The sequence below is a fragment of the Malaya genurostris genome, chromosome 1, assembly GCF_030247185.1.
Source record: "Malaya genurostris strain Urasoe2022 chromosome 1, Malgen_1.1, whole genome shotgun sequence".
Classification (NCBI taxonomy): domain Eukaryota; kingdom Metazoa; phylum Arthropoda; class Insecta; order Diptera; family Culicidae; genus Malaya; species Malaya genurostris.
Genome location: NC_080570.1, coordinates 98,722,636 through 98,747,955, shown reverse-complemented (window position 1 = coordinate 98,747,955; position 25,320 = coordinate 98,722,636). Strand labels below are relative to the sequence as shown.

The 25,320-nt window shown below is 37.7% G+C and overlaps 1 protein-coding gene across 1 annotated transcript in view; it reads left to right on the top strand.

Annotated features, from left to right (window-relative positions):
* Positions 1-4,354: 4,354 nt before the first annotated feature.
* Positions 4,355-25,320, top strand: part of LOC131427162 (uncharacterized) — a 93,731-nt gene continuing 72,765 nt past the window's right edge. Inside the window, exon 1 of the mRNA XM_058590127.1 lies at positions 4,355-7,862. Coding sequence (XP_058446110.1) covers positions 4,355-7,862 — 3,508 coding nt within the window. The remainder of the gene's footprint in view (positions 7,863-25,320) is intronic.

The window sequence follows — 25,320 nt, the reverse complement described above, 5'->3', positions numbered from 1 at the left end:
AGAAAACAATACGAGCAACAATAGAAACGCATTAGAGGCCGTCCTTGTGTTGCTACTCCGTTATTGATCAGAACCAATCAAGTTTCCAAAATATTTTCCTGGGACAACTTGCTTGGGAATAGCACGTAGTTTCACATTGTGAAAACTGAATTGATTTCAGCATGCTGATCAATACCAACGCCGGCTACGCCCGAATGTAGCTCTATTTGGGAAGCAAGGATTGTTAGTTCGATGCATGTTGCTACTAGAATCCGACAAATTCTCTGCATTTCCACATGCATCACTGGAAAAGGTTGTTCATTAGTAAATGTTTGAATAATATTATCAAGTGTTGCTCTGGGTAGCCGGCTACCGAGAATACGTTACTGTTTTATCGCGTTTTGTATTAGTATGTGCTTCCTACTGAAATACGAAATTTCTTCCGAAACTCGTAAAACTCTGGACAGCCGACTGTGGGGAGGTTCGCTATCAATTCATAAATGTATTGTGTTCTGTTTTTGCCTTTTCTCATGTAGAAAGGTTATCCAACCACTTGAAAATTGACCCGAAAGACCAAGTGTCAGTCATTTCGTCGAGTTGAACAATAACTGTGTGTGTATGTATGTATTTGTGTATATGTCAATCAAACTTATTAGGTTTTCTCAGAGATGGCTGGACCGATTTTGACAAAGTTGAGTTATAGGGTCTAGTGTGTAGAATATTGTGCATCGTCACTTAAAGCGGCGAAACAAAAACTTCTTCTTTTCTCTAAACTGAACCAAAAACGACACAAATCGATAGCCGTTATTAGTAGGCAGCTTAACAAATTGATTCCTGCTATCCTGATTTCCGGTTCGATTAACGACGGGAGATAATACTCATATGCACAAAAATAAATCCAAAACACACCTTTTTCAGAGATTGCAGAACCGATATTCCCAACTTTAGTGTCAAATGATAGGTCTTATGGTCTTACCAATAATTACTGCATATTTTTCGGATTCAACAATAATTTACACCGTCGTTTAGAGTACTATGTCAAAATCGTATAAAATCTTCAAAATTTGAATGAAAACTGGTAGAGTTTGTATGTCGTTTTAGTTGATGACCATAACAACCGACATCGATTATACCATTATTCGGGTTCCGGTGCCGGAAGTACCTATAATAGTGGAACTGGTTTTTGTCAAGAATCGAAGATAAACATTTTGAATAGAATACTACTGTATTGTAAATGAAAAGCGATACAGGCAAGATATCACTCGATCATCATCGATCGAACAACAACGCCTTACGCGATACGAAGTAATGTCGATATCTACTCCTTAACCAAAATAATAAAATACCAAATGGATTCTCCTCATAGTCTAAACTATATTTACAGACGTCCTAGTTCAGCACGGTCGCAAAAAATATCTACACGGCTATCACGCGCGCGTCTTAAACTTAGCGTTTAATCCTAAGAAAAATAGATCCATTGATCAAACGTTCCCCGAATAATCGACGGAGTTTAGTCCAGTTCGATTTTTATTAAGGATAAATATAATAAGATATTGTAAATAAGAAAAATTTGAATATCTCTAAGGAACTATCTTCACCAGTATCCTGTTTTTCCTATTTGTATTGCTGTTAACAACGCGAGATGACACACCATTTTTGAAAATATAAAATAAACACTCGCGCATGGGTTTGTTCCAGGCCAATTTTATATTTTCGGCTTGAATCGCACGTTTGATTTGTAAATTTTTACACATTCCATATAAATCTGATAACATCGACAATGATATGCAGATGGTGCTTCGAACGGTTGACATAGTTCAATTTTGGGTGGTAAATTCCCAGTGTCTGTCGCTTGAACATATTTTAGTTGCGCGAAACAGCATTATTCAATAAATAACACTTTCAACTTAACTCAACCATAGCTTGAAAAAATATGGCTTATCTAATAAATTGAAAGTGTATACAAATAGTTTGACATGTGAAAATGTAACAAGTAGAATGTTTCTTACTTCAATGTGAAAATTGCATAGATTCAGCTTCATTGGGAAAAAAGTTTCTTGGAAGAAATGAATGAAAAATGTATTAGTGAAATTATTTTTAAACATACATAGAAACGTTTATAAAACAAAAGGAAGAGTTTGTTTCCTATTTTATTCAAAAGTTAGAGAAATTAATACCACATGATTTAATTAAAAGAGGACAGTCAACTTCTTTGAAAAATACAAAAAAATAGAATTTTCAGCTATACGTGATTTTTCAGCAAACTACACTTTTGTACTGCAAGATGACATTCAAAGTCACCACTGGAATGCACAGTAAGAAAAGTGACATGCTCAATTATTTAAGTTTTGTAGTTATTTCCGAAGATTTGCGTCACAATTCTCTATCCGCTAACTTATTTATATAAGAAATTATTGATTTTATACGACAAGAAAAACAGCTTTAACAAAATTAATTTCATGTCCGATGGAGATGCATCACAATATAAAAATAGAAATAAACTTTCTCAGTCTTCGCGAATATAAGAATAACTATGATACAGATGTTAAATGAATTTATTTTTGCAACATCGCATTGTAAGGGACCATGTGATGCCGTAGGATGAACAATAAAACGCATGACTACAAGGGCAAGTCTTGCTAAGGAACGTGAACATCCCATTAAAAATGCAAAGGAACTATTCGATTGTGCTCAAAGGGAAACGATGAACAACTAACACGAAGTTTCTTTCCCTATGCATCTACATTTGAGTATAAAAATACCAAGCAACATCACTATGAACAATACTCAAAAGCAATTACTTTCAAGGAACACAAAAATACCATTCATTTACTTCAGTTTCTATAGATAAAATAGAAATTACAGGATATTCAAATTGTAATGCTGGTATAAAAATTTTAGATATTGTTAAATAATTAAAATTCTTTAATAAATACAACTCTCGAACATTGTATAAGAACTAAATAATAAATTAAGCAACCGAACATTGTAACTCAAGAACGGTAGCGTATAGCAAAATTTATTGAAAATTTAGCGTTATTTCATGAAAGTATGTAGAAATTATATAAAAGTTATGGTTAACGATTTTAAAAAAATGTCATAGTTTTGAATATATGTAATCTTTCAAATATTATTTCTCCATTCGAAAAATTTGATAATTTTTAATTTAGACTTCAGCTACAACATATAAAAAAATTAAAAGGTGAAAAATATGTTTTTTGAGATATTTAAATTTTAAGTGTTATATCTTAAATAAAGAAAAACCAAAAAAAATCAAAAGTACTAGTAAAGTAAAGTTTTAACGTTGTCTTTATAATTACCTAAAACATTAACCGTTTTGAAATATATATTATTGAAAAATTTTCAAGGGTTTTTAGCTTAGTCCATTTTCAGAAGTAAGACTTGAGTAAAAATGGCAAACTTATGGTGTAAATTCTCTCTTTTAATCATTGTTTACGTGCGCATTTTGATTGTACCGAATCGGTTGATCTAGATCAGTTTTCCAACCGTTGCCTGATAAGAGATAAAATTTGCATAACTTAAGGTTTTAGAAATTGCGCGCGATCTAGGAAAGGGTATGGATACCAGTATAAGTCTAAGCAGCCGAAGAGATCGGACATGTTTTTTGTGAATAAACTTTAATCTCAATTTAACAACAAATGTCTCTCCGTATATCAAGTATCTGTATTAAAATAAATTCTCGTCAGTGTAAGAATGGTGTATTCTTGATTTATTGAAGAATGTGATCATATCGCTTCGACGTAGTGGAAGAAGGTAGCTCTTTATTCGAAGTACATCAACGGATGTTCAAGTAGCATATCGGATCCCAACCCTTCGAGCACGGTTTCGGATAACGCTGGCCACTAGACGTAACACAAAATTGGTGCCGTGACCAGGATTTCCGGCGTTAGAACAGTTCCAAGCTCCGGATATTGAACCCATTGTATGTTACTAATTCATTATTCTCCGCCATTTTGTACCGAACAATCGAGAGCGTCCTTTTCGATTACTACCTACGTTGAATTACGAGAAAGAAGCTTCTAATGTACCACCTTCGGGGTCGAGGTTTTGGCTGCTGAAGTTTTAACATACAAGGCATATTCCGCCTTACAAAGGGTGAGTGCGGTTCCAAAAATCATACATTTAGCTAGCGTCTCTACCGGGTCTTTATTCAAGGTAAACGGCATTCTAAACCAACCTGATCGATTCGAACTCTACTGCTGGAATCCTTCGTTGCTACAAATACAAAATACAAGGCATTTTAAGCCTTGCAAAAGGTGAGTGCAATTCCAAGATCTTACTCTTTCCGTACGTATCTACCGGATCTTTGTTTTAAGGGAAACTTACCCAAAGGCGTAACCAGCTCAGCGCCATCATGCCGAAAAAGAAGATAAAGCAACTTGAGCAAAGGCGAACCAACATCCTTGCATCCTTGGACCGCTGCGAAGATTATTCTCAGTACTGTAATTGGTTAGAGAACCGATGCAAGATTAATCTTCGCCTCGATAGTATGGACAAGCTTTGGAGTTCATTTGAAGACGTGCAAACAGACATCGAATGCCACGAGGAATCTCTGCAAGCTGAGTCGCATCATATGGCATTGCGTGAAAGATTTGAAACGAAATTTTTCCGTGTAAAAGGTATTTTATTGTTCAAAATTCCGGATACGCATACGCAACAACTGTCCTCCGATCCAGTTCACTCGTCGAACACGTCGCATTTATCTGGAGTCAAGCTTCCAACCATCACCCTACCAGAATTCGACGGCGATTACAATCAATGGTTGACGTTCCATGATACCTTTATGGCTTTAATACATTCATCTACCGAGATCTCGACCGTGCAGAAGTTTCATTATCTCCGAGCAGCAGTTAAAGGAGAAGCCGCGCAACTTATAGAGTCTCTAACCATTAGTTGCATGAACTACCCGGTAGCATGGCAGATTCTGGTTGACCGGTACTCAAATAGTTACCTACTGAAGAAACGTCATATGCAAACTATGTTGGATCATCCAAAAATCAAACGGGAATCAGCTAGCGCATTGCACGGTTTGGTAGACGCTTTCGAACGACACAGTAAAATATTAAAACAGTTACAGGAACCAGTGGATAGTTGGAGTACGATCATGGTACATTTGATTTGTTCCCGATTAGATGACACCACGTTGAAACTATGGGAAGATCAGGCTTCTACACTCTCGGACCCCAATTATGGTGCGCTTATTGAATTTTTACAACGCAGGACGCGCGTGCTCGAATCGCTTTTAGTTAACACGGTTCATGCATCGCAAACACCAGTGCCATCACAACCATTTAAACGTTTTGTTCCATCAAAGGTGTATTCACACAATTTTACGGATGAACGGGTATTCAAATGCGTGGCTTGCTCGAACAATCATCGTCTGTTCGAATGCCAGGATTTCCCTAAGATGCCAATCGAGAAACGCTTGGACCTTGTGAACTCAAACCGCTTATGCAGTAACTGCTTCCGTTCAGATCACTTCGTAAAGAACTGTCCCTCAAAATTCCGCTGCAGAACCTGCAATGGAAAACATCACACAATTATTCATCCTGGATTCCCCAACCCAAATGCAGCGCCACACTCGGCTATATCTGCATCATCTACTTCACAGGAATTTGAGGTTGTCCGTGGAACTAGCAGTCAGAAACCGTCGACCTCAACATTAGTTAATACTACGACAATTGGTTTTAACACTTTCCTAATGACGGCAGTGGTAAAGGTCGTTGATCGTTATGGGAACGAACTTTTGGCACGCGCTATGCTAGATTGCGGTTCAATGTCGAATATCATGACACAAAGGCTTTACCAAATGCTTCGTTTAAAAGGGCAGAAAACGGATATCAACGTGCATGGTGTCGGCACAGGCGTTCTGAAGTGTACTCAAATGGTTACAACAGACGTGCGTTCCAGACTTTCGGACTACAAAGTTGCTATGGAGTTTCTGGTACTCAACAAGCTCACATCGAAACAACCATTAAATAATATATGTACTACTAAATGGCATATACCAGATAACGTTACATTAGCAGATCCTAGATTCAATGTTCGTGGCGAGGTGGATCTCATTCTGGGAATACAGCATTTCTTTTCTTTCTTTTGCTCAAATCGACAAATTCACCTAGGTCATGATCTCCCAATCGTGGTAGAGACTGTATTCGGTTGGGTTATTGCAGGTACAGCATCACTACAGCCGCATTCACGAATCACTATTACAAACTGTGCCACAACCGATCCACTTAGCCGTCTAGTGGAAAGGTTTTGGGAAGTGGAGGAAATAGCCGAACGGAAATTATTATCTATCGAAGAGGAGAATTGTGAAATGCTCTACCGAAACACGACAACAAGAAACGAAGGTGGGCGTTATGTTGTGCGCTTACCAACGAATTCAGCAATCATTGGGATGCTTGGAGAATCGAAATCAGCTGCCTTGCATCGTTTTAACTTACTTGAACGACGTTTAGAGAAAAATAAGGAATTGAAGAAGGCTTATCATGATTTCATGAATGAATACATTCAGTTAAATCATATGGAACTTGTCCCTCAAGAGGCAGAACATGAAGGTGGTTTTTACCTGCCCCATCACCCTGTACTTAAAACATCCAGTTCAACAACAAAGTTAAGGGTGATGTTTGATGGGTCCGTTAAAACGTCTTCCGGAAAATCGTTAAATGATGCACTTTTGGTTGGGCCGGTAGTGCAAGATGAGCTTTTGCAGATAGTAATTCGCTTTAGAAAATACGCTGTGGCATTAGTCGGTGACATTGAAAAAATGTATCGTCAGGTAATGGTGCACCCTGATGATAGACACCTACAACAAATTCTTTGGAGATTTAATAATTCGGATCCAATTCAAACATACCAGTTGTGTACCGTTACATACGGACTAGGACCATCTTCTTATCTAGCCACAAGAACGCTTTTGAAACTTGCTGAGGATGAAGGGTGCCATTACCCTAAAGCTGCACCGCTGGTATCGAAAGGGTATTACATCGATGATTTCATAGGAGGTGATGATACAGTTGAGGGAGCTATAGAACTGCGGAATCAAATGAGCAATCTAATGGTAAAGGGAGGCTTTATATTACGTAAATGGGCATCAAACAAGCTGGATGTACTTCAGAATCTACCATCAGATCAAATCGGAACACAGTCGTCCATAAAGTTTGTTCCGGATGAGATGATTAAAACGTTGGGCATCACATGGGAACCCGAGTCGGATTATTTGCGTTTCAACATCACTATCAAGGAGAACGACGGTCCACTCACCAAACGAAAAATTCAATCATGCATCGCCCAACTTTTCGACCCTTTGGGATTGATTGCACCGGTCGTAATAGCAGCTAAAATAATTATGCAACGTTTATGGCTTGTTCCTATTGGGTGGGATGATGAAGTCTCTACGGACTTACGCGAACTATGGCAAGATTTTCGACCCCAAATTACTCAACTATCACAGTTCAAGGTGGATCGATTTATATTTAGCTCAAAGGCGAAAACTAAACAATTACATTGTTTTGCGGACGCGTCTAAACTAGCATATGGTTGTTGCGTTTATGCTCGCACGGTAGATCAAGATGATACGGTTAAGGTCCAACTAATATCGTCAAAGTCTAGAGTTGCTCCTCTAAAGCGACTCAGTATACACAGACTCGAGCTCTGCGCTGCCTTGCTTGCCGCACGTTTGTACTGTAAGGTTGCCCAAGCCCTGGAAATGGAATTTGACTCTGTGCATTTTTGGTCAGATTCTACGGTTGTGTTAAACTGGTTGCGAGCACCGCCTTACCACTGGAAAACCTTCGTCGCCAACAGAGTTAGTGAAATTCAGACATCGACGCGCAGCGCTGAATGGAAACACGTTCCAGGTATACAAAATCCCGCAGATCTAGTCTCAAGAGGAATGCACGTCAAGGAGTTGTTGGAAAGTGATCTATGGAGTTATGGTCCGGAATGGTTGAGCATGCCAGAGGGAAATTGACCCGAAGAAAGTCCAATGGTACCAATACCAGAGGAATTGATGGAGAGGGAAACGGTGGCGGCCGGGGCAGTTTGCTATGAGAAACACAACTCTATTTTTACTCGATATTCACATTTCAATAAGTTGGTACGTGTAGTAACATGGCTTTTTCGATTCCGGCGTAACTGTCAATCACGTATTCTCGGTCAGCCTTTGTGTTTAAACACAACTTTAACATTAGAGGAAATAGAAAACTCGAAGACTCAGCTTATTCAACTGGTACAGGCTGAATCTTATGCTCAAGAACTAAAGAGTATTTTAGCTGGAAAACTTGTTTCACCAAAATCAACTGTACGAGCTCTCAACCCGTTTCGCGATGATCAAGGATTGCTTCGAGTAGGTGGCCGGTTAAGGCATTCTGATGTACCGTACAATACCAAACATCCTATTTTGTTACCGGGAAATCATCCGTTTACAAAACTATTAGCACGACACTATCATCACAAACTTCTTCACGGCGGGCCAAGATTGATGCTCGCAGTCATTCGGGAAAGATACTGGCCAGTGAACGGCAAACGATTACTACGGGGAATCACAAGGAGTTGTTATGACTGCACACGCGCGAATCCGGTACCTGTAAAACAACCAATGGGTCAACTTCCTCACGCACGAGTAACCCCGAGTAGAGCCTTCAGTAACACAGGAGTTGATTACTGTGGACCTGTTTATTTGCGACCAACTCATCGAAAGGCAACACCAATCAAAGCATACATTTGCGTATTTGTCTGTTTCAGTACCAAGGCAACGCATCTGGAACTGGTAGGAGACCTTTCAACCGCAGCGTTCATGTCAGCGCTACGCAGATTTATTGCGCGTCGAGGAAAGCCAACGCACATTCACTCCGACAATGGGAGAAACTTTATCGGAGCACGGAACGAGTTGCACGAAATCTACATACGTCTACAAAACCAGTCGGAAATAAATCGTATTACCAACGAATTCGCGACAGAAGGCATCTGCTGGCATTTAACCCCACCAAAGGCTCCCAACTTCGGTGGGCTATGGGAGTCAGCGGTGAAAATTGCAAAAATGCATTTGGTACGGCAGCTACGCAATTCGCTAATAAGTTTCGAGGACATGGTAACTGTATTAGCACAAATAGAAGCATGCATGAACTCGAGACCTTTGGCACCTTTATCGGAAGACACAAGCGATCTGTCTGCATTGACACCTGGTCATTTTTTAATCGGTTGCTCACTTCATTCATTACCGGATCCCAACCTGCGAGACACTCCACTCAATCGGTTGGACAGGTATCAGCAACTACAAGAAAGGGTACAACAATTCTGGCATCAGTGGAGAAATGATTATCTCAAGGAAATGCAACGAGATACAAAACCCTTTCGTCGATCAAGCACACATTTGGAAGCCGGCACTATGGTGATACTTCGAGATGACTCTCTACATCCAACAAGATGGCCTCTAGCACGAATAATCGAAGCAAACCCTGGTGATGATGGCGTTACACGCGTTGTTCTTCTTCGAACGAGTAGCGGAATATTAAAACGTCCTGTATCACAAATATGCCTGCTACCTGCGGATGATCAGCAATTATGTCAGCAAATTTCAGCAACGAGCAACAGTGAAACAGCGAATAATGCCGAGACAGAAGCTGAGACGTCGTCGTAGTTTGGCTGAATACATATAATTGAATATTGTAATATGTTGTGGTGAAAAAATTGTATACATTTGTCCTCTTTGCAACTGTAAGCTAGTAAGAGTAATAGTAGTAGTAGTAGTAGTAATAGTAGCTGTTGAAACGATGTTTCAAGGTGGCGGCTATGTTTACGTGCGCATTTTGATTGTACCGAATCGGTTGATCTAGATCAGTTTTCCAACCGTTGCCTGATAAGAGATAAAATTTGCATAACTAAAGATTTTAGAAATTGCGCGCGATCTAGGAAAGGGTATGGATACCAGTATAAGTCTAAGCAGCCGAAGAGATCGGACATGTTTTTTGTGAATAAACTTTAATCTCAATTTAACAACAAATGTCTCTCCGTATATCAAGTATCTGTATTAAAATAAATTCTCGTCAGTGTAAGAATGGTGTATTCTTGATTTATTGAAGAATGTGATCATATCGCTTCGACGTAGTGGAAGAAGGTAGCTCTTTATTCGAAGTACATCAACGGATGTTCAAGTAGCATATCGGATCCCAACCCTTCGAGCACGGTTTCGGATAACGCTGGCCACTAGACGTAACAATCATAAAGTATGCATATGCAAAATTTGAGCCAAATCTGAAAATATACAAGAAAAAATCGACCTTCGGTTTCGTATCGAATTGCTCAGTTTGACTTTGGACACATTTTTTGTCGTTGATTAATCCTTATATCATAGCAGTCACTCTGAACTAAGAAAGTAATAAAAACACGAAGAATAACATTTAGCTTTGGAATTCATCGAGCATAAAATTATCCACCAATGCTTTAATATTATGCATTAAACAAAGATAACCAATGCCTTTGATAGCGCAATTGGTAAACAGGAAAAATGGCATAAATAAGCTCGACTCCCTTCTAAAAAACGCCTATAAAATCTCTTCCATCGAAAACCCCTGTAACTCACATCAATTTCAACCGATCTTTCAAACGGACCCAATTTCGCAAATAAAAACAGCTGAACTACTATCGTTACTCCGACCCACGGTTTCATCAACGCAATAGCAGATTCGGGTATAGAGACACGTTTGTCAGATTCACCAAAAAGCGATTTTTTGTGCATATATGTGAATCGAAACGCCAATATTCTCTGCTTGGCGTTGAAAATAACTGCGGTGCGGACGTCCTGCTGAACTTTGCCATAAAACCAGCTGCGGCAGGGTTGAAGAACACTCGCTGCGTGATCCGACAGCCACCTTTTCTCATCTGATGTTTTCCTTTTTCTGTGGCATAACCTCCATCATCTGAATTCAATTTGGATTTAGATGACATAAATAATAACATTTAAGGGTGCCTTTCTTGCTCACTCTCCATACAGCATTAGAGGTGATGATGTAAAATAACTATTCCGCATACACAGGGAGGGGATAGAGCTGAACAAACTACGTATGACCCCCGTGCGTACGTAATCGAATTAAGGAGTTCAGTTGGCTAATCATGCTGCTAGGAAACACTACGCCAAGTATACTTGAAATCAAAAGTGTGCCAAGGTTTGACGTTTTGCATAATCCTGGATTTGCTGTCGTAGCGTAACGGAAAGTTAGATTGTATCATAGCCTGTAACTCGTCAGCAATTTGAATTTAATTAGAAATATATGCGTAGAAATCTAAAAAAGCACATTCAAACTTTGGTCGTTTATGTTATTATACTTCGCGGAAGAATAAAATTGAAATTTGATGAGCATAATACATTGAATGTCCGAGCCATGTATATATTAGAGTAATAAAACATATGTTACTAATTGTTTGCAATTCGAATTCGGCACTCAATTCGTTTGCAATATTCATTGGGTTAATTTAGTAGATTTAAATTATAACTTTTCCCATGTTCAGTTTTTTTTATATTAGTTACAACGTAATTCGTAGGAAACAATTTCACGCTCCGTGCAATCCTTTACTCATCATTTTTCAATTTCATCTAGATGTCTAATATTGGATTTTACATCAACCTGCATCACTTGGATGGAAGAAAAATCTTAAATTGATACAATTTATACCGATTTGAAAGTAACGTTTGATCGAATAGATCATGAAATACTCATAACTTAAATGCCTCAACTAGGCACTTCGAGAATGTTTGTTACATTAATGAGCTCTCATTCAAGCGACAGAGTGTTACGTGTGCAGTTAGGCTCATGTATTCCTTCTCCTTTTACGAATAAATCCGGTGTTCCTCAGGGCAGTAACCTAGGTCCATTAGGGCTTGTGCTGTTTTTTTAACGACGCTACTTTACTACTTGGCGTCGGAAGCAGACTGATGACTCGAAGCTGTGTCTGGTAGTGCGGTCTTTTGAAGATTGTGCTCGTCTCTAGGAACTTTGAAATATTTTCGTCGGCTTGAGTAGAAGATTTTTTTTTAATTATTAGTACCGTAAAATTTCAAGTTATAGCATTTCATCGCAAAATCAATCCCATAATATTCGACTATCAAATCGATGAACAAACAAACGTGTGGTAGAGTCGATATTGTCTTATCAACTTTGATTTTCACAGCAATATGAGAACCCACTTCATAGTACTGTTTGTTGGTGTGTGCACTACTCGAAAATGAGCTACAAAAGTGAGAGACCGTACCAAGTTGCTAATAACGATAATAACCTAGACGAAAACGGAGTAAGAATCCACCATTTGACGACCTTTTGTATCAATCAAGAAACAAATAATAGCAACAATTATAATTTTCATTAATTTTACATCACAATTATAATTCAATATTCAAGTCAAAAACATTTTACACGCATAGTATAACTAGTCCCATCTTTGTAATAGTTTATGAGTTCCACCCAAAAAAATCTCGTCTTTTGAGCCTAAGGAGGAATATAATTCATTGTTGATTTCTTCGACTGAAATTAGACATATTCGTTAATCTTGACCGAGGCCGCCCTACGTGACCGAGCGTTGTCATGATGAGAAATCGCGAAGGTAGGTCTTATACTCTGGTCGTTTTTCGTATGTAGTTGTGCAATATTTTTGACGAATTTAAGTAAGCGATCTTAAAACAAATTTCAATTAAAGCATCAGGAGGAAATGCCCACTGTTAAAATTCACATTTAAATGCAGGGCTCATTCCTTTTTGACAATAACACCGGCTTTCATAACATCTATTTAGTGGAAGAGTATTCTCAAACAATCCCGCAGAAGTTATTATTGCTCTGCAAGCAATACGATGCATTGTTTGAAAATAAAGTCATCCAATTTCTTTGAGTTTTCCTACCCGATTTCGTATTGTAGGCGATGATAAACTTGTTGTATAAGGGCAAACTATTGCATTTAAACGATTGTTTGCTAAAATAGATGGTTGTACCTTGTTATGTTTGCTTACAGTATTGAATTATTATTAATCAAATGTTTGCATTCTATTACGTTTTTTACTCCATTTTATTCTTGAATTTAAACCGCTCGAATGCTGGAAATCATACTCTCATTATGAACTCATTTGCTCTCGATGACACCTGATAAAATATTTAAATTTCATTACTTTTTTACGTTTCATCTTCAACTTTCCAGTTTACTTCTAATTGCTCGCGCTACTCAACAGTTAAATTAGTATTGCAAAGAAATGCTACACTCTTATCAGCCGCTACTTAATTTTGGGTCAAAACCTGTCCAAAATCAACTAAAGTGCATCTCCCCAAATTTAGGTAACGAGGTCAAAATTTAGGTAAATGTAAGCTTACCCAAAATGTGATGCCATGGCAAAGCATGCTGCCCATTTTTTACGATCAAGTCAAAGTTTGAGTAGATAACGACCGAATTTTGGGTTACTTATAGAAGAGCTCGACAATGAGTGATTTCTCCTCAAAAAATAGGTAAACTTGATTTTCAGTGAATGTCTAACCTGGCGTCTCAGACGAAAATATTATAATAAAAAGTTTTGTGTGATTTGATCTTCGCAGCCGATTCTTAGCGTTCAGAATCAGGAATCAGAACAAATTGGCTCGCTTTTCGATAACAGCTATAGTAAGAAGGTGAATGGGTGAACCGTAAACCTGTTTATTTATCCTTTCGAAGCTCTCAAACGAACAACGATTCTGAGTCGATAAATTCATATTCGAAAAATTGACGAAAAATTTTCTGGCCCGAAGAGGGAAATGATCTCAAGGTTAAAATCCATATAATCTGAAAAAATAAATGAAAATCTCTATCGTGCGCGACCCGATCCCGACGATTAACAATTTCCTGGACTAGAATCTGACCCGAGCCTTTCGGGTCGGGTATCGGATCCTGAACCTAAAATCAAACCGTACCAATATTTGCACCCGAAACCCGACCAGTTCTTACATCACACACATCATTTCCGGCAAGATTCTGCAGATGAAATAAATATATTGCTATTGGTTCCGCGCATGCCGATTACGAACTAGAGATGGTCGGGTATGAATGCCTTTCTTTTCTTTTTCAACGCGTTGAAAAATTTTTCGGGCCATTCGGAATTTTTTTCGGGTTTGGGTCGGTCGGATCGGGTGAAGATTTTTATCTTTTTATCAAGTTCAGATTTGGAAAAATTGGGTATGGAAAATCTTTTTTTATTTTCGATCGGGTACGGGTTGGGTTCGGGTTTGAACAAATGCTTACCCGACCATCTCTACTAGGAACCATAAACATGAATACGATCACATTTCGGAATCTTGTTTGGCCATGAGTCGGGTGGACTTTTGGTGTCGATTGATAATTGTTGTTGAGATCACTGTCACACGCCAGGAAAACAGAATGAGTTCACTACAATGAACTAAAGCCGGCACTGGTGCTCGGTATACTGCCTGTGCGTTATTGGATTGATTGAAAGCCGAAATTGCTGCGAGATGACCTCACAAGAAGTGAACAAATCATTCTTTTTTCACTGTACTGCAAGTTGCTACACAACTCCTGTAATTGGTGCTAATCGCAACTAACCAAATGTTCAGATAAAAGGGACTGATTCGGCTTAAGCAGCTTACGAAGTGCATGAATAAGTAGCATTCTAAGCAGCCCGTTTTTAAGAAATTATCCACACTTGAACGTTCGCGTGACGCAACCCGAACGAACTCCTAAGAAGCTTCTAGAATACATTGTTCAGCGAAAAAGTTGTTCCACGCGTACTCTTAGGTTGATGTCAGAGTGAGCGCGGAACGCGGACCGAAGCGAAGCGATTCAATGCGATGTACTGTTTTCGCATCGCATTCAATCTGACAGGTTTGCTTTGATCAAATGCAACTAGCTCGCACGAGCAACCTTAAGCAGCGTACTCAGTTCACGCTGAAGTTATTTTGTACTTTCAAGTACTCAAAAGTTTCGCGTGTACTTCAAACAGTGGATATTGAGGTAATTGTGAAACTCTTAATTTTTTCGGAAATTGTTTAGTGTGTAAATTGAAATACATTGATTTGTGATCAAAATCTCTTTATATATTCTTGCATTCAAAGATTTGTCTAGCAATAATCACATCTCCACAGCATGAGAACGGATGTTCGCAATAAATGAAGAGTTTGTTTGAGCCCTATCTTACTTCTTAGAAAATACAGAATAAGAATTAAAATGTCTATCTAAAGCCTGTCTAGATAGGTCATTTAGTATCATTGTATAATGGCCGGGATATGGTTTTAAGTGATAATGTATCAAAAAAAAATGTTACATGATTCTTGGTGAAATGTTTAGATTATAAACTAACTCCTTTGCCTTGTTGCTCTACAATAATCAATAAACACAGTACATTCAAGTGATTTTTATACGGGGGATATGCACCTCATAAGAAATATCGCATAAGAAAAAATGCATACTTAAGGAAGTTCGCCTGAAAACCCAGTATAACTAAGGAAACAGTTTTTTTGCCAGATATCTTAGAAATTTATAAAACATCGGCTCGGTTTGACTGTCGGTTTTAGGGGTTGGAAAAAATTTATGATTTGTTTTGTTTTTTTATGCCAAACTGTTTAGAAATGCACGTCGAGATTCGGTAAAGTCTGAGAGGGTCGAGTATTTTTTTTTTTTCAAAATAACACTTCATCTCGACGTTTCGTGCATTTCTAAGACGAAATATGAAAATCGCTTAACTTTACAAATTCGCATAACAAATCTGCATAACTTTGAAAATTCGCACGAAAAAAGTATGAAAAGAGACTTGAGGGTAAACTATTGTGAGGTCGAATCTAGATGCACATAAATGGAGCGTCGCAGTTCACGCAAATTTACGTGAAAGAACATTCCATATTGTGTCGTAAACTCCATGACATGAAATTCATTGAAATAAAAAAAATAAAACTGATGCGACTGCCAGCGACCTGATCCGAGAATCTTTGGATCACAAAGTACAGTACGTCTGTTAATCGACTGAGCCACAGAAGCACATACCTGCTTGGCTGGTAAAAGGTGCATTTAATTGTAACCAGTCGCACCGCTAGCAGGATACAAGTTACATTCGAAACCAGTAAAATTCATGCTACACTAACATTAAGTTATTACAAATAAAATTTCCCATTATTTGACAAATTAGGTTTTTATGAATTACATCGTTTGAGGGATTAAGTTAAATGTAAAATAAATTTTTTTTTGGTGTGATAGGTAACAGTTCGGCTGAAAAAATCGTATCGTTTAATAGAAACACACATTTTTTTGCCAAAATTCGTTTTTATTATTCAACATAATTGTCATCAGAGGCGATACAGCGATTATAGCGATCTTCCAACTTTTCGATACCATTTTTGTAGTACAATTTGTCCTTTGCCTCAAAATAGGCCTCAGTTTCAGCGATTACCTCTTCATTGCTTCTAAATTTTTTACCAGCGAGCATTCTCTTGAGGTCTGAGAACAGGAAAAAGTCACTGGGGGCCAAATCTGGAAAATACGGTGGATGAGGGAGCAATTTGAAGCCCAATTCGTTCAATTTCAGCATGGTTTTCATCGACTTGTGACACGGTGCATTGTCTTGATGAAACAAAACTTTTTTCTTCTTCAAATGAGGCCGTTTTTTGAAATTTCGTCCTTCAAACGCTCTAATAACGCTATATAAAAGTCACTGTTGATGGTTTTTCCCTTTTCAAGGTAGTCGATGAAAATTATACCATGCGAATCCCAAAATACAGACGCCATAACCTTACCGGCCGATTGTTGAGTCTTTCCACGCTTTGGGTTCGGTTCATCGCGTGCAGTCCACTCAGCTGACTGTCGATTGGACTCCGGAGTGAAGTGATGGAGCCATGTTTCGTCCATTGTTATATATCGACGAAAAAAATCGGTTTATTTCGATATAACAGCTCCAAACACTGCTCAGAATCATCAATTCGTTGTTGTTTTTGATCGATTGTGAGCTCACGCGGCACCCATTTTGCACAAAGCTTTCTCATATCCAAATATTCGTGAATAATATGTCCAACACCTTCCTTTGATATTTTTAGGGTGTCAGCTATCTCGATCAACTTCACTTTACGGTCATTGAAAATCATTTTGTGGATTTTTTTCACGTTTTCATCGGTAATAGCCTCTTTTGGACGTCCACTGCGTTCATCGTCTTCGGTACTCATATGACCAGTACGAAATTTTGCTACCCACTTACGAATTGTTGCTTCGCCCGGTGCAGAGTCTGGATAACACTCATCAAGCCATTTTTTGGTATCGGCGGCACTTTTTTTCATCAAAAAGTAGTGTTTCATCAACACACGAAATTCCTTTTTTTCCATTTTTTTCACAATAACAAAAGTAGCTTCACTCAAAATGCAATATCTCACAAACTAATAATCAGACAGCTATCAAATTTATACACGTATCTTTTGAAGGTTGGTACTAACTGAAAATGGTATGGATTTAATTCTAGTGGCGCCCTCTCATAGAAACGATACGAACTTTTCAGCCGATCTGTTATTCAGGCGAACATGCATGTTTACCGGTCGTTCAATTATAATAATATTCACTTAACTGCTTGGCATATTTTCAACTGTTGAAGTAATAGAAATTTAATTTGGCATGGAATACTAGATAACTTTGTGGTCTTCATCGAAACAAAAAGCGATTTAGTTTGATTTTTATGTCTATTATTAAGAAGAACTTGTTCAAATAATTCTATGCAACATTATTTGACCATAAGCCGTTGTCTTGATCTGTATTATAAATTTAAAGTAAAATAATCTCTTTATCTTTTCTTAGTTTCTTCCCGTGGAAAATTCCACCGCAATGCAAATCTTCTAGATGGGATATTGTATTTGAATTTGAAATTTTGGTAGCAGTCGGCAAAACCACATGACAAATGTTCCGTCAAGGCAGTCGTATCTTGTTTTGATTTTCATGTTTTGAATAAAGATGCACAATTAAGATACATACTTAATCTATTGGCAACCCATATTGGACAGAGACGTCGCACATTGGCTCATATGAAAAGATCTTTTTATTTATCTTTGAACGTTTCTTGGAGTTCCCATTGGCTCCCAATTGAACAAACTCTGCAGAAATTTGAGGTATGATAATAAAATTCAGTATTCGCTGATACAAAGCAAAATTTAAATATACTTTTCCTACAGCTCTACCGTGAGTTAGGGTAATAACATTATACCAATCCACATCCGAATGTTCATTCGATAAACCGGGAAAATCAACAAAAACAAAATTTACATTTCTTCTTCAAATGTTCATGTCTCAAGATTGATAGTAGGAATGCCTAAATTATGCAAACAACGGTGTTGATAGGCTATATCTGAGTGAAAATCAGTATTACAGATACAAACAAATCCAGATCCGCCTTTAGCTTTCGGAATACCTCTAACAGAAATATTCCAAGAATAAAGTAAAATATATTAGTTTTTATTTTAAACTTTTCCAAACATGTTTTTTTTCTTTGATTTTAATTTTCCTTTGTTCCACATCCCTGTCAAGAAATGTACTCGTAAACATATAACTTCGAATGAATACTAACTTAAACGGCAGCCAGCAGCATTCATAAATAAACATAAAGGAGTCAGGCAGAAACAATCATAAATATTCAAATTTATTACCAAATTGTTCCACGTCTCACCATTGGATTTTGACTGCCTTTTTCCACTCGGCGAAAGCGCGTGCAGAGGCAGTTCTGTTCTAACTGCGACCACAGAGCAGTGAGAGAACGTACTGCTTCATCACTCTTGCCTACGCATTCCGCATACACGAGCCAGATGAGATCGGCCACTTGCACAAATAATATCTCTTTCACGCCCACACACACGCATGCAGATAGGAAGCGGGTGCTGTTGTGCCGTGTCTTTCTCTTGAACCGGTCCGAATGTCTTCGGATTCGACGGCACCGTTACAATATGGCGATCTGACTTGCATCTTTCATTGGTTGACTCCTCCTCTGCAGGGTGGGACAGAAGAACAAGCAAGACAGAGTGCTACGAATGAACAAACGAGACGACTGCTGGTCACTTCGAAGCAAGCGAAACCGCTCTGCTGAGGTTCGCGCCCGCGCATCTTGCTTTGCCTGAGGCACACAGAAGGATGCTGTGTGCTAATGTTGGTGATGAACGAATGGACCAGGGAAAATATTGTTGATGTAGATGTGTAGAAACTGTGCTCTCTTTTCATGCTTTCCTGAGGAAAGAGCTCTTTCAACTCCGGTATGGATCCGCACAATGCCAAGTTGGGTTTTCTGCAGCGCTTGCGGGTACAAAAATCGATGAAAGGCGAGGGTCGCTTTTCGGTTGCTCATGTGGAATGAGCGATAACAGAAAAGGACATGAAAATTTGATAAATTTCCCTCGTAGCTACTGTGTTGAGTGGAAAATGTCTAGCGAACTGTGTAGATTGAGTTTGGCCTCGCCTCGTATCAGCCGGCAGGGAGCTCAGGAAATTTCTCGGAAAGTTTTGCTGGTGTAATGTAAAATTTACAAAGTGAGACTGCTGCCTGCAGGCTCCTGCGAGGGGAAAGCGCAATTTAGTATTCAGGAATTTCCACTCACGAGCAAACAAATATTTGGCCTTTTCTGTTATGAAATTGTAATGTTTGATTATGCTGGCATATTTTGGTTGGTTCCAGTTCATGTGGAATACAGAATACTCTTTGTTCAGAAATATGTTTGGCATCTTTTCATACTTTTGTACTCATACATCGTGTTATCAGCTAAGACCAAAAGTACTTATGTACACTATCAGCATTTGTCTGTGGCATCAGTATCTTATTGTTTTGCAGATAAGAGTTCCATATGTTTACCATATTGATGAAGCTAACATAAAAGGCAACAAGATTTAGAATTAGCTCTAGCGCCAGCTTATTGAATCAAAGATTTTGATTCGAATATAATGGGATATATTATATTATTAATATTTATGAATGCTATCATTGTTCGATCAGGTGTGTATCATACTTCGAATTCTTAATGGACAAGAGTTCGAAACTGTAATTGCCTTCAAGGAAGAGTATCTGCGAAGCCTGCCTATCATAGGCTCGTAAATGAAGTTGAAATGTTTTTTTCCGAATTAGGGTTTCCATTTGTAAGATATTCAATGTATGGAAACAAAGTCATAAGTTTTCTACAATGAAGAAATGTCATTTTTAGTTCCTCGAGTAGTTCCCAAGTAAAGTCACATAAGTATAAAACCCTGCATTTTTTGCTTGAAGAACCAGATATTTGGAAATGTTTTTTTTCTCTAGACAACAGAAGTGCTTGAAGTTAGAGAGACGATATTAATCTCAGATCTATGTTCGTTGCTCAAATTAATTCAAGAGCTATCTACTATATAAAATCAATCCGTTTGCTCGAAGGAAAAGAATAAATTTGGTGCATTCATTTCAAATTATTGAGAGCAGAATAACATAAGTATTGCACAATAGGAGTCAAAGTGAATCTAATTCAGAACCGAAGTGAACATGTTGACTTCGAATGAATAGTAATCCTTTAATTGTAGAGCTTTTTATCAGTGAAATAGTATACACAGATAAAAATATTTTGTGAATTTACATCGATTTTCATGCACATATTTGGAGCAGACAATTAAATATAAAGTTACTCAACAATTCTGTACGATTCAATATAATTTGACCGCAAAAGTAAGCGTTGATTGAAAGATACAGTTCTATTCATTGAAAATTCAGTGTAATCCAATTTAGTTTTGCATCGATGATGGTTTTCAATCAAACTTTCGATTCAAACCATGTATATTCCATATTACTATTGATTTACATGTCGTGTAAATTACATTATTTTTTTCTGTGTAGTAACTGATTATAAGGACGATTTAGTAAAAACCAATTTATGATCAACAGATATTGTGACTATGTATTATTTTATATTTACATTTCGTTTTTGACTCATCCGTACATTAGAAATTTATGTTTAACTGCTAACGTTACCTAACGGTTCAACATAAACTACATAAAAAGAAATAATGAAATTTACACAGCATGTAAATCAGTAGTAACGTGGATTAGACATGAGTTGATTTGAAAGTTTGATTGAAATCCATCATCGATGCAAAACTAAATTAGATTGCATTGAATTTTCAAATAATACAACTGTATTTTTCGGTTATCGCGGCACATAAAGGGCTCAGTTTTGACAAGTAGCTGTTTCATGAGGCAAAGCATGGCACACTTAGACTAACAGTATATCACGTGTTTTTTAGAAGCGCAATATAGTTTGTGTTAAGCGACTCTCCCCTTGAGTATGGCTCATAAAATTACGAAAATTTTAAAATATTTTTGTTGGGTTTTTTCACTTATATCGGATATGTGTGAAACCTTTAGGATTTAAGTTGCTAAGACATGTAAACAAAACGGAAAACCCCGCAAAACAAATTACGAAGACTGTGGGATGCCATCTGGTCACAGTATACCGCATTAAACATATCTTCTTGCTTCAAGAGTGGTTAGATCCATGAAAGAAAAGGGCGGGTGGGTAATGTCAGAGACATAACTGGATGTCGTGAATACGAAAACAACTGACACATTCCTTAACACTTCCGAATATCAATTAGTTGATCAATTATATGAATTATGCAAGCATTCCCTTTTTCCACATTTTTCTCAAAAACATCACTTGATCTCGATTACTGTGAATTTCATCTAATAACGGACCGGACCTAAGTTGGTAGGACTGGAACAATCGAAGTTTTTGTTGAACGTGTTCAAGATGAAGCATTCTGTGATATTCTCCTTTTATCAGTTATCCACTTTGACGCCTCAACCCGCTTCTAGTGCTCTCACTTACTACTCGGCTTCATCTTCTCACATCCTATCTTCCATCCAACACGTAACATCCTCCTCATCGCCATCATGAAATTTACAACGATTACAAATGTCCAAATATCAGATCAACATTTGATTTTATTTAGACAGCAACTTCTCGACCCTCTCCGGCACAATCAGAAGGAAATGAGGCGAGTTGGTAATGTCAGATGCATAACCGGATTGACGTGAATACGAATAACAATGGCTGGTACGATATCAATAGGTCAAAAGTGGGTTATATAAAACATATATATATATATATATATATATATATATATATATATATATATATATATATATATATATATATATATATATATATATATATATATATATATATATATATATATATATATATATATATATATATATATATATATATATATATATATATATATATATATATATATATATATATATATATATATATATATATATATATATATATATATATATATATATATATATATATATATGTATAATAAGTTCAATGTCAAATGTGATTACACACAACGAAAGTATAGGAAATATTAAAAATAGTTCCTTACTATAATGCACACACTGTTCAATATAATGAACATTGAAACTTGAGTTGTTTTACAATGCAGTGGAAATATTCTGTGAAGAATATTTTTCCATGTTTCTAGAACCTAGAATCGTGACCTCTACCGTCAATATAATTTCACATCACCCTGTAATTATTTTAATACCCTAATTTGATTAAACATTAAAATTCGAAGAACGCTGGGTAGTTTCCAATTTTTGCCATTATAGTGTTGTCTAAGTGAAATTAAATTTCATTTCGTCAGTCTTAATTTCAGGTTTCGTCAGTCTTAATTTTCGAAATATGCTGATTTTTATTTTGTCGTGAATACGACTTACTTTACTATGGGGCGCCTTTTCAAAATTTACCCTCTGAGAGAGTGATAAGTTTTTGATCGTGAATATCTCATGTTATATCTAATGAATCAAGACACACGAGAGCAACATCGAGGACCTGTCGTCTCACTGTTTCCCGATCTGAATGCACGAGACACAATGACCCCGAAAATCGGTAGAAAGGCAGCAAAAAGTCCAGCAAGGCCCATTGCTGAAACAAGACACACACGAGAACCATATCAGATCTCAATATTTCCTATCAAAAGATTCATCAAGATGGAAGCTAAATTAATTTGCTCCGTCACTAACACATTCAATTACGAACGGCAATACGAAAGCGAAAGTGATGATTTTGAACACATCTTTATACTAGTATACAAATATGCCGTGCGAAACAGAGTTGAACAAATGGATCAAATGAAAGAGATGATCAAATGTTTCCACTTGATTTGCGCATTCTTCTTTCCAGGCGTATCAGAACTGGCTAAACTTAAAGCAATCCTAAATATTTCTTTATCACAGTGATGTGGTCGCCCTGAAAAGGACGGGGTTTTCAACTCCTCGTCGTTACGGATGGCCAGCTGCAGATGGCGAGGGATGATTTTCGTTTTCTTGTTGTCACGAGCAGCATTACCGGCCAATTCCAACACTTCGGCAGCCAAGTACTCCATCACTACCGCCAGATAGACCGACTACCGCACCGGCATCCTACCGCACCGGCACCGACACGCTCTGCGTAGTTTCCCTTTCGGAGCAAACGATGGACTTTGCCAACTGGGAACTGCAGACCAGCACGGTTCGAGCGGGACTTTGCCTTGCCCTTAACTCTTCCTCCTGTGTGCGTGTTTCTGCGTAAAAATTCCACAAAAGCTGTTAACAGCTCGACAGCTAATTCAGTATTACTGGCTGCTGCTATACTAACTCTTTCTTTTATATCGTCTCACTGTTTCCCATTCTGCGAAGGGGAGGTCCATACACCGCTACCAGTATAAAATGAAATGTGATGTGAGAATAGCGTCATTTAAGTTAAAGCAGCTGCTCTGAACGTACGAGACACCGTCAGCTATTAGATGGCACCGAAAACCGGAAAAAAGGCAGATTTGTACCGTCACTAACACATTCAATTACGAACGGCAATGCGAAAGTGAATGTGATGATGTTGAACACATCTTTATACTAGTATGGGGTCGTGTGAAAATATGCCATGCGATACAGGGTTGCCATATATACAGGTTAATCTGTATTCTATTTATACATACATATATGTACCGATTAATCTGTATTATTATTATTATTATTAAAATGACTTGCATACCGAAGATCGTCGATACATTTCAGACCAGGCCATTGCAATTGTTTCGTACTGAAATTTCGAGAAGAATCAGATATCTTCAAACTTCATAGCTTCAATAAAAATAAACTACAAATTTGTCCTACCTAGCCTCCTACATTGGCAAACTAAAAAGGAATTGTTTCAAGTTTGGAATATATAGCTGTAGAATAGTAGCTGTTTAATGTAACTAATCTGTACTTTAATGTAACATAGGTGCATCGCTTCAAACTCTATTAGTGGAAAAGGGGAAAGATTGCACAATTCATATAATCAATCAACTAACTGATATTCGGAAAAGTGATGGGAGCGTGCCAGTTTTTTCATATTCACGACATCCAGTTATGTCTGACATTACCCACCCGCCTTTTTTAATACTTAGCATCCCTGTCCCGGCTCCTTATAAAGACAGGGGTTCAGAGATTCTATCGTCGATTCGAAACTACACCCTTAATAGTATGAAGATGTGTTCCACATCAATACTTTCATTTTCGCATTGAGTGAGAGCGTTGCCTGTTGTAAATAAATGTGTTAGTGACGGCGCCAACTTTTTTCCACTTCCATTTTTAGGAATCCGATGCTTTCGATAATTCGTAATGATGAACTGTGGAACTGAAAAGAGTCTTGAATTGCAATGACTTATGGGATTTGCATTTAGGCAGAACTGAGATGGTTCTTGGCGAGTACACTTGGTAAACTCGTCCGAAATTTGATGAAGCAACCGGTTCCGGGTGGAATCAGTAGGTGCAGTTTTCGGCGTTACTTTACACTATTGTACTTCTCGTTTCATTCCAACTGGATTAGCAGGCCTTTGCTGTATATTCGGCTGCGACAGTTCTTCGGTACAATTCTACTTTTCGTTTCTTTCCAAAAGCGTGAGGTTTTCGATGTTGCTCTCCCGTATGTCTTGCTTCGACTACCGTTGCACAAAAAAATCAAAGTTGAATGTTCATCTTTTATACCGATACAGTAGTACAGAAAGATATATTTCGTTTTTTTCTCTAAGAACGCGTTCTGATTGGCTGGTACTGACCTGGGTCAAATCAGACAGGTTATTCAATAGTGTACTACTGAAACATTTCACATTTCAATGGTGTTGCAACACATGTTTAAGGTGAAAAATTTTGAATTTACTTGTAGTTAGATTATATAAATCCTTCCACAGATCGCTGAGCTATGAACTTTCAAAATTATGACTGTGAATCACAGCGGGTTTTTCTCTTTGATACATGTTTATACTAAACATTCCAGAAAACTTTAATTTTGAATT